This window comes from Equus caballus, chromosome 31 (assembly GCF_041296265.1).
Source record: "Equus caballus isolate H_3958 breed thoroughbred chromosome 31, TB-T2T, whole genome shotgun sequence".
NCBI classification, from domain to species: Eukaryota; Metazoa; Chordata; class Mammalia; order Perissodactyla; family Equidae; genus Equus; species Equus caballus.
In genome coordinates, this window is record NC_091714.1 from 15,236,104 (window position 1) to 15,248,204 (window position 12,101).

Sequence of the window (12,101 nt, forward strand, 5' to 3'; positions counted from 1 at the left end):
GTGCCGTGGCTGAGTGGTTATGTTTATGTGCCCCACTTCGGTAGCCCAGGGTTTTGCCAGTTCGGATCCTGGGCACAGACATGACACTGCTCATTAGGCCATGCTGAGGCAGCGTCCCACAAAGCACAACCAGAAGGACCTACAGCTATGTACTGGGGGCCAGAGGATGAGGAAGGGGAGGAGGAGAAAGAAGAGAAGGAGTAGATGAATGAAGAGAAAAGAAAGAAGAAAGCAAAGGGAAACAGAGGAAAGAGGTGGAAAGGACAAGGGAAGGGAAGGGAAGGAACACTATAGAGATCCTGGCTAGCTCAACGCTTTTGTAAGTAGCAGCGTGTCTCTAAAATTTAGCATCCTTTCTTATAAAATGTGACTGATAAGGCTCCTAGGAATGCTGTGAAAATTAAATGAGATCATGTATGTAAAGCATTTAGCACAGCAGCTGGTACCGGGTAGGGACTCCGTCAGTGGTAGCTGCTGTTGAAGAATGTCTAAATTCTATTATTGTGAGCAATCACTGCAAAAGAAAGAACCATAGGACTCACATTCCAAGTCAACCAAAATAGAATACATTAAATAAGGTAGCACATTGGAAAAGTGAAATCTTCATTTTCTAAAATAAGCCAGTAAGTTTTCTGAGCTCATAGAACTGGAAGTGGCCTTCAGAACGCTGGTCAAATTTCCTCATTTACTGATGGGAAAATTGGAGAAGGTAACAAAACGGTTGCTGTAGTTTGGATGTACATGGGCCAAAGTATATTTTGATTAAATGAAGGTCATTCATCATTTTTTGTATAACACAAGATGAAGGTAGAGTTATAAAATTACAGCTCATAGTTTTATAAATGCACACACATATACATATGTGTACATTTACATACATATGTATATATGTGTAGATATACAGATACATTTTAGAAATAATGGAACTAATCTGGGGAGCTATCTAGCAAAAGTTACCCTTAGCTTTCTGTGAACTCGAACAGCCTACATCACCTGAATTCATCCATTTGTAAAGTAAACCTATCTGATAAAGTTCTTAGATGCTTCATGGAGGACTGAATCAAGGGGCTTCAGGCACAAACTGGTGATCACAAAGGATGTGCTTCCCTCAAGCTACAGCCGGGTCACTCACCTGTCCAGGAGCAAGTTAGGAGCAAATAGGAGCTTTCCTGGGTGCTCCATGGAGCGCCAGACAAGACCAATCATCAGGATCTCTAGCCAGGCACATTCCAGAAGGTGGACCTGATCATGGAGGGACAAATCCACAAAGCCTGAAACAAGACAAGAAAAATCTTGCCGACTTAAAATGAAAAGTAGTCATTACTGGTGAAACGATTGCAACCAGGGATTTGAATTGGTGGTCTATTTTCCATTAATAACATGTAACAGAAACACACTAGATAGGAAAGTCAAGTAACTCTTTTTTAAAGCTAGTATATCAATGAATTTTCATGAGTTTCTTAGTGCTTAGTGTCACATCTACAGAAATATACTAAACTTACATGACCCGCTTAGCTTTCTATGAAGTTCTGTACTTAAATAGTGTTAAAATTTGTATTCTTTTTACTTAGAAATGTCTAATATCCCTATGTGATTATGATATTTCATTTTTGTTTCAGTTGAAGATATGTAGGTGTAAGAAATTCAAATTACTTGCCTTAAACCAAATAGGAATTGGAACATGGGCAGGACCAAAGTCACTAAATTTCTCTTTCTTTTCTTCATCACTAAGCCATGCTCTTTTTTTCACAACATGGAAGAGAAAGCCTAATAAAATAGTACATGTAAATAAATCACTTGAGGGAGAATGAGTCAGATGTATAAAGGTGATATTATGATGACTTCTGTAATAAACATAAAATGTACCACGTTTTCTCGTGGCTTATTGGGAGATTAAAGGTTTTCCAATAATGGACAATATGTTGGATGCCTAATAATAAAAAGAATGAGGAAGGGGGTGGAAGGGGGAGAAGAGGAAGAGCAATTTATTGAGTCCTTACCATGAGTTAAAAGCAATGCTAAGTACTTCCTTATAATTTTTTTAATCTTTATTGATACAATAACTCTAAGAGGTAGGAACTGATGGGGATATCATTTTACAGATAAGAAAATAGATGTTCAGAGAGTTTATATATTTGTTAAGGTCAGAGATGGGAATATAATCTCCAGAACATGTGCCCTTGAACACAACTGACACTACCTCTTATGAGCTGCAATTAGAGAATTTGGATCAAGTGACTAAATAAATCCAACCACATAAATTAAGACATGCCAGAGGAAGAGGGGCATTAAATAAACAAGATGGGCATAAAGTTTGCTGATTTCCATATCAGTTCCCTGTTGTTTTGCCCTGAGGTATCCCATCTATTTCTTCCTTCTCTCTCTGTCCTCAACTCTTTGTTCTCTTATATTAATTAAAAAGCCACAACACGTTTATTTTCCTTAGGCAGGCAAGTAGAGATGATTTGCCTACTGGATGTTTCTTCTTGAGGGTCTTGGAGCTTTCACAGAATCGGCATTAAAGGATGAGCTCATCATTTCTTATATACTTGAAGGCCATCTTTCACATAATCCTTACCACCAAATAGGTGAGGAGCCACAAAGAGAAATCCAAGCCAGAGAAAGAGCTCAGAGTCTATGGCGCATCTAGAGTCTCTCAACTTTCTGTCTGATTTCTTTAAATCACTATAATTATTTTGTTCTTACATGTATGAATAGTTGGTTCTTTTTTTTTTTAATATTGGCACCTGAGCTAACATCTGCTACCAACCTTCTTTTTCTTCTTCTTTTCCTTCTTATTCTCCCCAGTGCCCCCCAGTACATAGTTGTATATTCTAGTTGTGAGTGCCTCTGGCTGTGCTGTGTGGGATGCCACCCCAGCATGGCCTGACGAGCAGTGCCATGTCCATGTCCGGGATCCAAACCGGTGAAACTCCAGGCCACCGAAGAAGAGCACATGAAAACCACTCGGCCACTGTGCTGGCCCCAGATTCTTTTTTTATTTTTTTAAAGGTATGCTCTTTGGTGAAGAAGATTGGCCCTGGGCTATCACACGTTGCCAATCCTACTGTTTTTTTTCCCTCCCCAAAGCTCCAGTACATAGTTGTGTATCCTAGTTGTAAATCATTCTGGTTGGTCTATGTGGGATGCCACCTCAGCATGGCTTGATGAGCGGTGTGTAGGTCCGCACCCAGGATCCAACCGGTGAAGCCTGGGCCGCCAAAGCAGAGCATGTGAACTTAACCACTCAGCCCCAGTTTATTCTTTTTATTGCTGAGTGATAGTCCATTGTATGGCTTTATCCAACAAATAAGCACAATTTGCTTATCCTTTCTTTGGACATTTGGGTTGTTTCCAGTTTGGGGCTATTACAAATAAAGCTTCTATGAGCAATCTATGTACAAGTGTTTGTACGGACATAGGCTTTCATTTTTCTTGGGTAAACACTTAAGAGTACAATGGCTGGATCATATGGTAAGTATATATTTAACTTTTTAAGAAACTGACAAATTGTTTTCAGAAGTGTTTGCTCCATTTCACATTCCCACCAGCAATAGATGAGAGCGCTATTTACTCCACAACCTCACCAATACTTGGTGTGATCAGTCTTTTTAATTTTAGACATTCTAGTAGACACAGAGAGGTATCACACTGGCACTGTGGTTTTAATTTGCATTTCCCTAATGGCTAATGATGTTGAGCATATTTTCATGTGCTTCTAACAGACCATTATCTTACACTATATTCATATTAATTATGCACATAGCTGTAAATCCTTCTAAACTGGATACTCATTAGAAGCACAAGATGCATGATTCTATCAAATCCTTCTTTTTTAAACTCCAAATTTATTTCGCTTTCTGTTACATCACTCAGCCACGCCAAGGCCCAAAACACTGTAGTGTTTATCAGAACAATTGTCTTCCCATTGGAAAGAGTGGGTTCCACTTTCCTCTTTCTAAAACAGGATTTGGAACTGGAGAGAAAGTGGGCAGCTTTGTTCGTAAGGAAAACTAGAGGATTAAAAAACAGTGATTGGGTTTCAGGCCTCCTGGGGTAAAAAACGGAACAAGTATCTATTGCTACAACCAGCAGCGATTTACCTGTAGAGTGCATGGGGTCAAAATGGACTAGGTTTGCTCTGGAGGAAACGCTGCCTAAGGCTGCAGGAAATCTTCTCTTTCTCAGTATCCAATGTCTAATGGGATAAACCAACTCCAGGAAGCAGGCCTTAAAAGGAAAGCTCACAGGAAAGGTCTGTCTCTAAGGTTTCACCCCAATCTTTTTGATGAAGTTTCATAATTGCAATATAAATTTATACTATAAATTAAATCCACTTTCAGAAATGTTAATATTGACAAGGGAGGTCTTCTCTCTCTTCTCATGATATTCCTTGCTTTATTTGGAAAAAGTTGGAATTATATGATAATATCACCCACGATGATACCTACACCATGTTATTCATTCAATACCCTCCATACACCTGGAAGAGTCACACAAGATGAGACTGGGGGATCTAGCAAGATCTACAGCTGGCCGTATAATCAATCAATTTCAGAAGACCAAAGGAGCACTTTCTGGTGGCAACTCGACATATTAAACTGAATCATACGTCTCAAATCTCCCTTCAAAATTTAAGTCTGACAGTTATAGCGGTCTTTTGGAAACCTAAGAAGCTCACCATAACCATTTGTACCACACAAGTCTGGTGATTATGAAATCCATCTGAAGTATGTCTATTAGTAATAGTTTTCAGTCTGCGTATAGCGGAATTGCTGGGTCCTTCTGTTGAAATGATGTAGATCTCTCAAAAAGAAATAGTCTACTTAATTATCTTTCTCAGCTGTGCATATTGCCCACAGACAAGGGCTATATATCTCTTGCACAGTGTCCTTTGCAGGTTCCTGTGGCAGGGTTGGCAGGAGTATGCAGAGAAGACTGCCAATTAACCTTCTCAATGAATGTGAAGGAAGGAAGTTATTCGATGGAGTGTCTCCTTTCTACCAGTACACTGGTCTCAATATGATTTTAACCATACTGGAACTAAATGCCCCTCTGGTGTGAACTAAAGGTCCATTAATACTCTCCATTCATAACCAAGGGAGAAAATTAATGTAATAAATCCTGAACAAAATTAGAGGGCCAACTATCTACAGACATCAAGTTTCAATCCCTTAGTTTATTTTCCTTATGAAAAGGAAGAATGATCTAATACGCAATTTCAACTGGATCTGCTATAATAACTTAGAGGCATTCAACAAGTAAATTTCATTCTTTCTGGAACACTTGAAAGTGTTGCCATAAGGAAGATGAGAGCTAGAAGCTCCTATGTGATGTGAGTAAGGGCATCAGTGACAAATTTTCTTGTAGGTGACACAGTGAGAGGTGACTCAACCCTGTCCCTTGGGGACTCCCATCTTAGTGACAGTGACAAGGGAGCTGTGAGCCTGTGGACTCCTCACCAGTGAAACAGAATGTATACCTAAAAAGTAGTAACAATAGTTTATTGAGAACAGGTGAAATCTAATGCTCAGAAATCTCATTTTATAAAATAAAATTTTAAAAGAAAATGAACACAGGTCTTTTTCTCTGGTCTATTTTTACAGGTCTAGCAATAAAGTATCCAGTGACAGAATATACTAGAAACAGACAGAAATGCCTCAAGTCCTACTCCCTACCCTCTGTGTGGGTAGGGATCAAAAGAAGCTGAGGGCGGCCTCTTTCATAGAAAAAGACTCTCTCTGTACATACAACCAGCTCATTATTTCCTGCCTCTGTCCTCTATTATAAAGTAACTGTCTCTCCTCCAAGATTTTTAACTAAGTTTGGACTGTGAAAGGAGTTTATGGCATGTCTTCCCCGCTTCCTTGGGTCTCATGAGATCCTAAGCGCTCTACCCAACTCTGCTAGAGACAGCCACACAAATTCTTTCCTTAATGCCTTGACACACAGGAGATCCCTAAAGCCTCACCCACTCTTATTGGGTAAGGAAGGCTCTTAGAAACGATGTTGAAAGTGTGCAGAGATCCTTAGGCAAAACGACTAATACGGATGCTGTAAAGTTCTGCACTGCTGTGGAGTAAAAGATAAATCAGAGTGGCTCTTCAGTGGAAGCGTGAGAAAAAATAAGCATTAATTATATTTCTTATTTCCATGGGATACAATCTATGGAGACGCAAAGTGAAATAGAAGCCCTGTGAAAGCCGGTTTTCTCGGGGGTGTGTGATCTACAGAACTAGAAGCCAGGTGGTTGGTTTCTTCAGTAAATCCATCGGAAAAAGTATTAGTTTTCTGACCTTCAAAAAAATTAATCATGTTCTCGGTCATATGATGACCCCAATGTTGCACAAAATGTCAGTTATGAAATTGCCCGTTGCATTTTCTGTATTGCCTTAACTCAGTGGAAGAAAATTTAAATAATTCATCTCTTTTCCTCTTGATGCCAAAGACTCAAAAGTGGAATAAGGTAAAGAAAAATAAGACATAATGGAACAGGAGACTGTAGCACACTGACAGCTACCAATTGAATAAAAGTTGGGATTTCTTGGAGAAAGCCTAGAGAAGAGATAAGATCAGAAGAATCTAGATCCCAGTTCAAATGCTACACAGGCTTCATGTCCTCCATTTTGGAATTTTTTTCTCCAGAAAATAGTAACTTAATTCAATACTATGGACCATGGATCCCCTGGTCTAGTTGAATATGACCTTCTACCCTCCAAACAAAATCTTGGATTCTTTTTTATATGCAGTCCCATTACAGAGAGACCCATTAAAACTGTGCGTCCCATTCTATGCCACATCAAGATGTCTCCAGTAACATACAAGCTTTGAAAAATTCTGTTTTAAGAAATGAGTTTAATCTACTTCAACAAATAATGTCATGCACCACTCTTACTAAATGCATACGACCATTACAAAATAAAATAAGTAGTACTAGAGTATGACTTGTTTAGAAATATTGAATCACAATGCAAGAGCATGGCCTTCTCCCTATCCTGCCCTACGTCACCATCCCTGTGTGGATTCTGGTCTTCCCCTGCTATAATAAAGGGAAGTGTGCACAGGTCCCCCTCTGGCACAATTCCACCTACCCAATGATCTTAAGCAACCTCCCTACTAAATATCCACCTCACCAATACCAACCTGATGCTTCCTTGAGGCTACAGTAGCCCTCATCCTCAAGCCTGATGACCTTCCCAACATGGAACTTTTTTATTATCTGGAGGGTACACACTCCCTCAACCACAGCCCCACAATGGAACAGGGAGGATGGAAGTAATGAAAAGAGTATGAGTGGAAAAGTCACGTAGACCTGGTTTGAAATTCTTCTGTGACTCATGGCCAGTTACTTAACATCTCTGAAAGCCCTTCCCATCTTTAAAATGCAGATGGACGGACCTACCACATAGGGCTACTGCAAAAATTAAGGAGTTAGCAGATGTCCCAGAGCACCAGAGTCAATGAATATTCGCTCTCCTCTCAACTTCATCTCAACAGGCCTGCAGCTTCTGCCCAGGAGAAGGGGCACTACTTCTGCAAAGCACCAAGAGAAATGTTAGGTTTTAAGATATTCTAGATGTAGAACTTCAACCTTAAATTGGGCACTTCGTGTTTGCCCTAAGTCATGACGTCATGTTATGTTTTCTGTTTATTTTTTCTTTTTATTTACATATAAAAATAACCTAATAAAAAGAATAAAAGACTTCCTAGACATCAAACAGCTCTTAAAAACAACATTTTTATGATTTAAAAGTGGAAGGAACAAGAGCATGAGGATTATATTTCTCCTAAGATACACACGTGAAAAAAATGAGAAAAGAAAGCACGTTTGGGCTTTTATTACACTCAAAACACTTCAAGATGTTAAGCAAACCCAGAAGGCAGCTGTATCTGGACACCCCCAGTATAAATGGTCAATGGCTCTGCATTGAACCCAGCAGACTTGCGCACTGGGTTTGCTGCTCCTTGTTTGCCTTGGGATAGAGAAAACGAAACTTGCCCTCTGGTGACCACCTGCCTTGGAAATCAAGTGGTTTTCTCCAGGCAAATACAAAACAACAAAAACCAGCAGTAAGTGAAGAACTGAATGTGACAAATTTAATATTTTAAAAATACATCACACTTAGCATAGCTGACAGCCAATTAATTTGAGTAAAGATTGGAGAATGCAGTCCAGGGGTTTTAAAATAAACAAAAGTACTGTGTTTCAAAATTAACAGTACATACTTCAAATATCCCTTATGAAGATGACCACATGTTGAAAGAAATACAGATGATGAAAGTCATGATAGCTATATAAATCTACAAACTTTCCAATCTTGACAATGCAGCCTGACCAGGGCACCATGTTTTATTTGACAGAATATTATGAAGACATTTATGACATTATGACCAATTCCTTTAGAACAATGCAACAGAGCTTAGGGCATCTTACTCTGAGAATTACTTTTGCTTATCCAGATTCAAAGGTGGTGTTTCTAGGTACATCCAAAATATAAACTAAAAGTGTTGTTTGTGGTAATTCCACTTCTTCCTCCATTTTTACCTAAGTGAAGAGGAAAAACCAACAGAGAGCTTGCTTAGAAGGATCTGAGATATTTTTCAATGTCTCTCTTACAATGCATACTTGATGTATAATATAAATGCAGAAGACTTTTTCCTCTCAAAAGGTCTTAGGTACCATGAATGGCCTACTCAACGTAGGCTACTTGCTAAGGAATGAAATCCAGTGACAAAACTGGTCTCAAGTTTGCTCAACAATTGCTTGATTTTAAACCCCCTCCCAGAACTACATTCAAGGAACCACACTCCTTATAATACACCTTTGAAAAATCATTAGACTTACCCACAGGAGTGTATTCAGACTCAGCTTCAAAAATTTTCTGGTTTTTCCCTTCTGGATATCAGCCCACATTTATTTAGTCATCATACGTGCTTGTGGATATGCATTTGTGTGTGTAATATATTATGGTACATTTTACTCATCCACCAGTATTTGAGTATATCTACACACCAAAGCATAGGAGATAAAGGGTGTATGGAAATAAATTACTTCTAATCTAGAGAGCTAATTATAGAACTTCTCTGATTAGAAGAAAAATGGAGCTATTGTGTAAGGGCAGCTCAAGATTTTAAGGTTTAGAATTATATACTGTAGCATATGTAAAACAATTATAACACAAAGAAGGAAATTATTCTTGACTTTAAATATGAACTTCACAAAATACTTCTTTTAACCTTATGTAGCAATTTAGCCTTTAAATGGCTAGAAATGTATTTTCTTATTTTCTTATTTTCAAAGGCTGGATGCATCTTAATTCTGATCACAGCATGTATGATCTTGTGAAATGCTGAAAATGTTCCTTTAAGAAATTATGTTCCCATTTTTTGTAAGTTGATACCAGAAAATATCATTGCATCTTTGGTACAGCAGTGGATGAAGGTATTGCGTTGTGTCGCTCAGGTAAGTATTCATTTATTTGGCAAATTTCTCTCCAAATTTAGTAATAGGAAAAGATTTTCTTCTCCTGAAGAACTGATGTGCTCCTTTTTGTTGGAAAGTGAGAACAACAGAGCTTATTAGAGACTTCATGAAGCCCTACCATCAGGAGGCATAGATGTTAATACAATGTTCAAAAGCAATAATCATTTTACCTGTTCCCTGGGAAAATTATTGCCTAACTGCTACTTCTTCTGACCTCACTTTTGACTGCACTATTGAATTACAAGGCAGTTCATATCAGGCTTTGCAAAGTAGAGAGAGGAATAAATCATTAAAATATATGTACGTATTTGTTTACATACACACACACAAAATTATCCTTTTTTTCCTCCATTTAACCGTAAGTTGTGTGATGACAGATAAGGAAGTAGTTTGTCAGAAGAAAAGAATTAATCTCACAACTATATCTGACTCCAGAAAGAAAAATAAGTCAAGACTTTCAGATACGAGGATCAGATTTGGGGATCAAAAAAACATGTCCCTCAGAGAAAACAAAGCAGATGGCAACTCTACCTTGTTACCAACCCCATCTGTATTACACTCAGAGCCTTGGTTTATGAAGAGATGGTTGTCATGACAATAAGCATTTGAGAAGAGTTCTGGAGAAGCTGATGGATTTAAGAGTGTCTCCTACCTTCCCAATTTTCCAAACACACACAGAAAACCCATCCCCCCATTCACCAAACAAACAACTCTCTCACTTCTTGTATTGGCTACAATTATTCTATATTGATATTATAAAATTTTGCACTCTCTCATGTCAAAATCCCCCTTGGAGGGACAGAAGAGCTCTTTATCTGATACAGCACAGCTTGAAGGTAAACTAGTCTTTTATTTTTATTCAGCAAAAGCTATTGTACTAACTACAGCTTAATTTTTTTTCTTACAAGCTCAGAAGGAAATCAATTTCAGCTTAAATGAGAAAGGGAAAAAAACGTAAAGGAAATTATTTTCCAGTTTCTGAGAGTAGATTGCAAACTAAAGAAGGAAAAAAATTAATAAACTATAAAGTAAAGTACTCAAGACTGTCCTTTGACGTATTTGTCAAATGGACAGGAAGGCCAGCATAGCAGAGCGATTCTAAGTTCCCGGATAAAGAGCACGAACTGGCTGTGTTTGAAAAGTCAACAAGTACTTGTACCTTAGAACATACATTTTTTCCCTGTCTACCTTGAAGCAGACCTACAGAAGCATTTGAAATACTATTGTCATCAGTCTGAGTTTTCCCTATAACTGTATGCTCCTAGTAAACACTACAAATGTCATGAACACAAAGAGAAGGAAGCAGACAATCTCCTCTTCAGAGCAAGTCCCTCCAACAAATGGACAACAATGATTTCCTCCTCCTTCCACCTGGCTCAGACCCCTCAACGAAACCAAAATTGATGACTATCTGATAGTTTTAAGGAGCATTTCTTGATACATGTGCACAAATTTGATTTAAAAGCTAGAGGAACGCTTGATGGTGCCAAGGACCCAGGGACAACTAGTTCTGGAATGCATCAGGAGTGAAAAAGAGGCTTATGCTCCCATGGTTTTACTTAAATTCACAATGCTACAGTGAAAGTTTTATAAGGCAGAATCACCAGGAAGTAACAGAAATGTTGAGTACCAAATCACATAACAACATTTCAGCTGAGAAACCAGAGGAGAGAGTGCAGGGCCCCACACCAAGAGGGAGGAAGGCAGCAAGTCTGGGGCTGGTGGGGGTCTGAGGGTTTCACAAGCATATGGAGGATTTATCTAGAAAAGGTTGCTCCCTCCCTTCCAGTCTTCCCACAGTTCTCCTCTTCCCAACTTCTTTCCATTCTCCAACACAAATTTCAGCCCAGAGAGAACAAGAAGCAAAAGAAAAGATAAAGAGTTATTTCAGCGTCTTCCACTCTAGAGCCACTGACCTTACATACACCATTGTAGAGAGAAGCCAGAGGAAATTAGAATGCCAGAGACTATCTTCCTTTAACCCATAGTGGATCCTTTTATAACCACAGCAGATCCCACCAGGCCATTAAATAGCCATTCTAAAAGTGGAGTGGGTAGGTAGGCCAGCCTAAAGGAGAGATTCCCTAAGTACTAATTACCATCAAACAAGAATAATTCCATTTCTTGCTAGCTCAACATGACCCCTGGCTCAGTATTGGGTCCCATCAATAACGTTGACTTCCTAAGGAACTACAACATTATTTCCTAATAAAAATAAAGAGTAATTGTGTTAGTTTTGTACAGCTGCTACAACAAAGTACCACAAACTGGGTGGCTTGAAAAAACAGAAAATAGAAAACAAAAGTTCTGGAAGCTAGAAGTCTGAAACCAAAGTGCCAGCAGGGCCCTGCTCTCTCTGAAGACTCTAGGAGAGATTTCGTCCCTTGCCTTTCTCTTAGTTTCTGCTGTTGCTGGCAATCTTTGGCGTTCCTTGCCCTGTAGATGCATCTTTCCAGTCTCTGCCTCCACCATCACATGGTGTTCTCTGTGAGTCTCGGGTCTCCTCTCTTCTTAGAAGGACACTAGTCATATTGGGTTAATCAAGTATGACCTCATCTTAACTTCATTACATCTGCAAATACACTATTTCCAAAAAGGTCTCATTCATAGGTACTGG

General features: G+C 38.9%; 1 protein-coding gene across 9 annotated transcripts in view; it reads right to left on the reverse strand.

Annotated features, from left to right (window-relative positions):
- The window catches only part of ESR1 (estrogen receptor 1), a 344,709-nt gene that overhangs the window by 67,783 nt on the left and 264,825 nt on the right, over nt 1-12,101 (reverse strand). For all 9 annotated transcript variants that reach the window (XM_070256168.1, XM_070256165.1, XM_070256164.1 and 6 more), the window contains one exon: nt 1,133-1,271. In XM_070256168.1, coding sequence (XP_070112269.1) covers nt 1,133-1,271 — 139 coding nt within the window. The remainder of the gene's footprint in view (nt 1-1,132; nt 1,272-12,101) is intronic.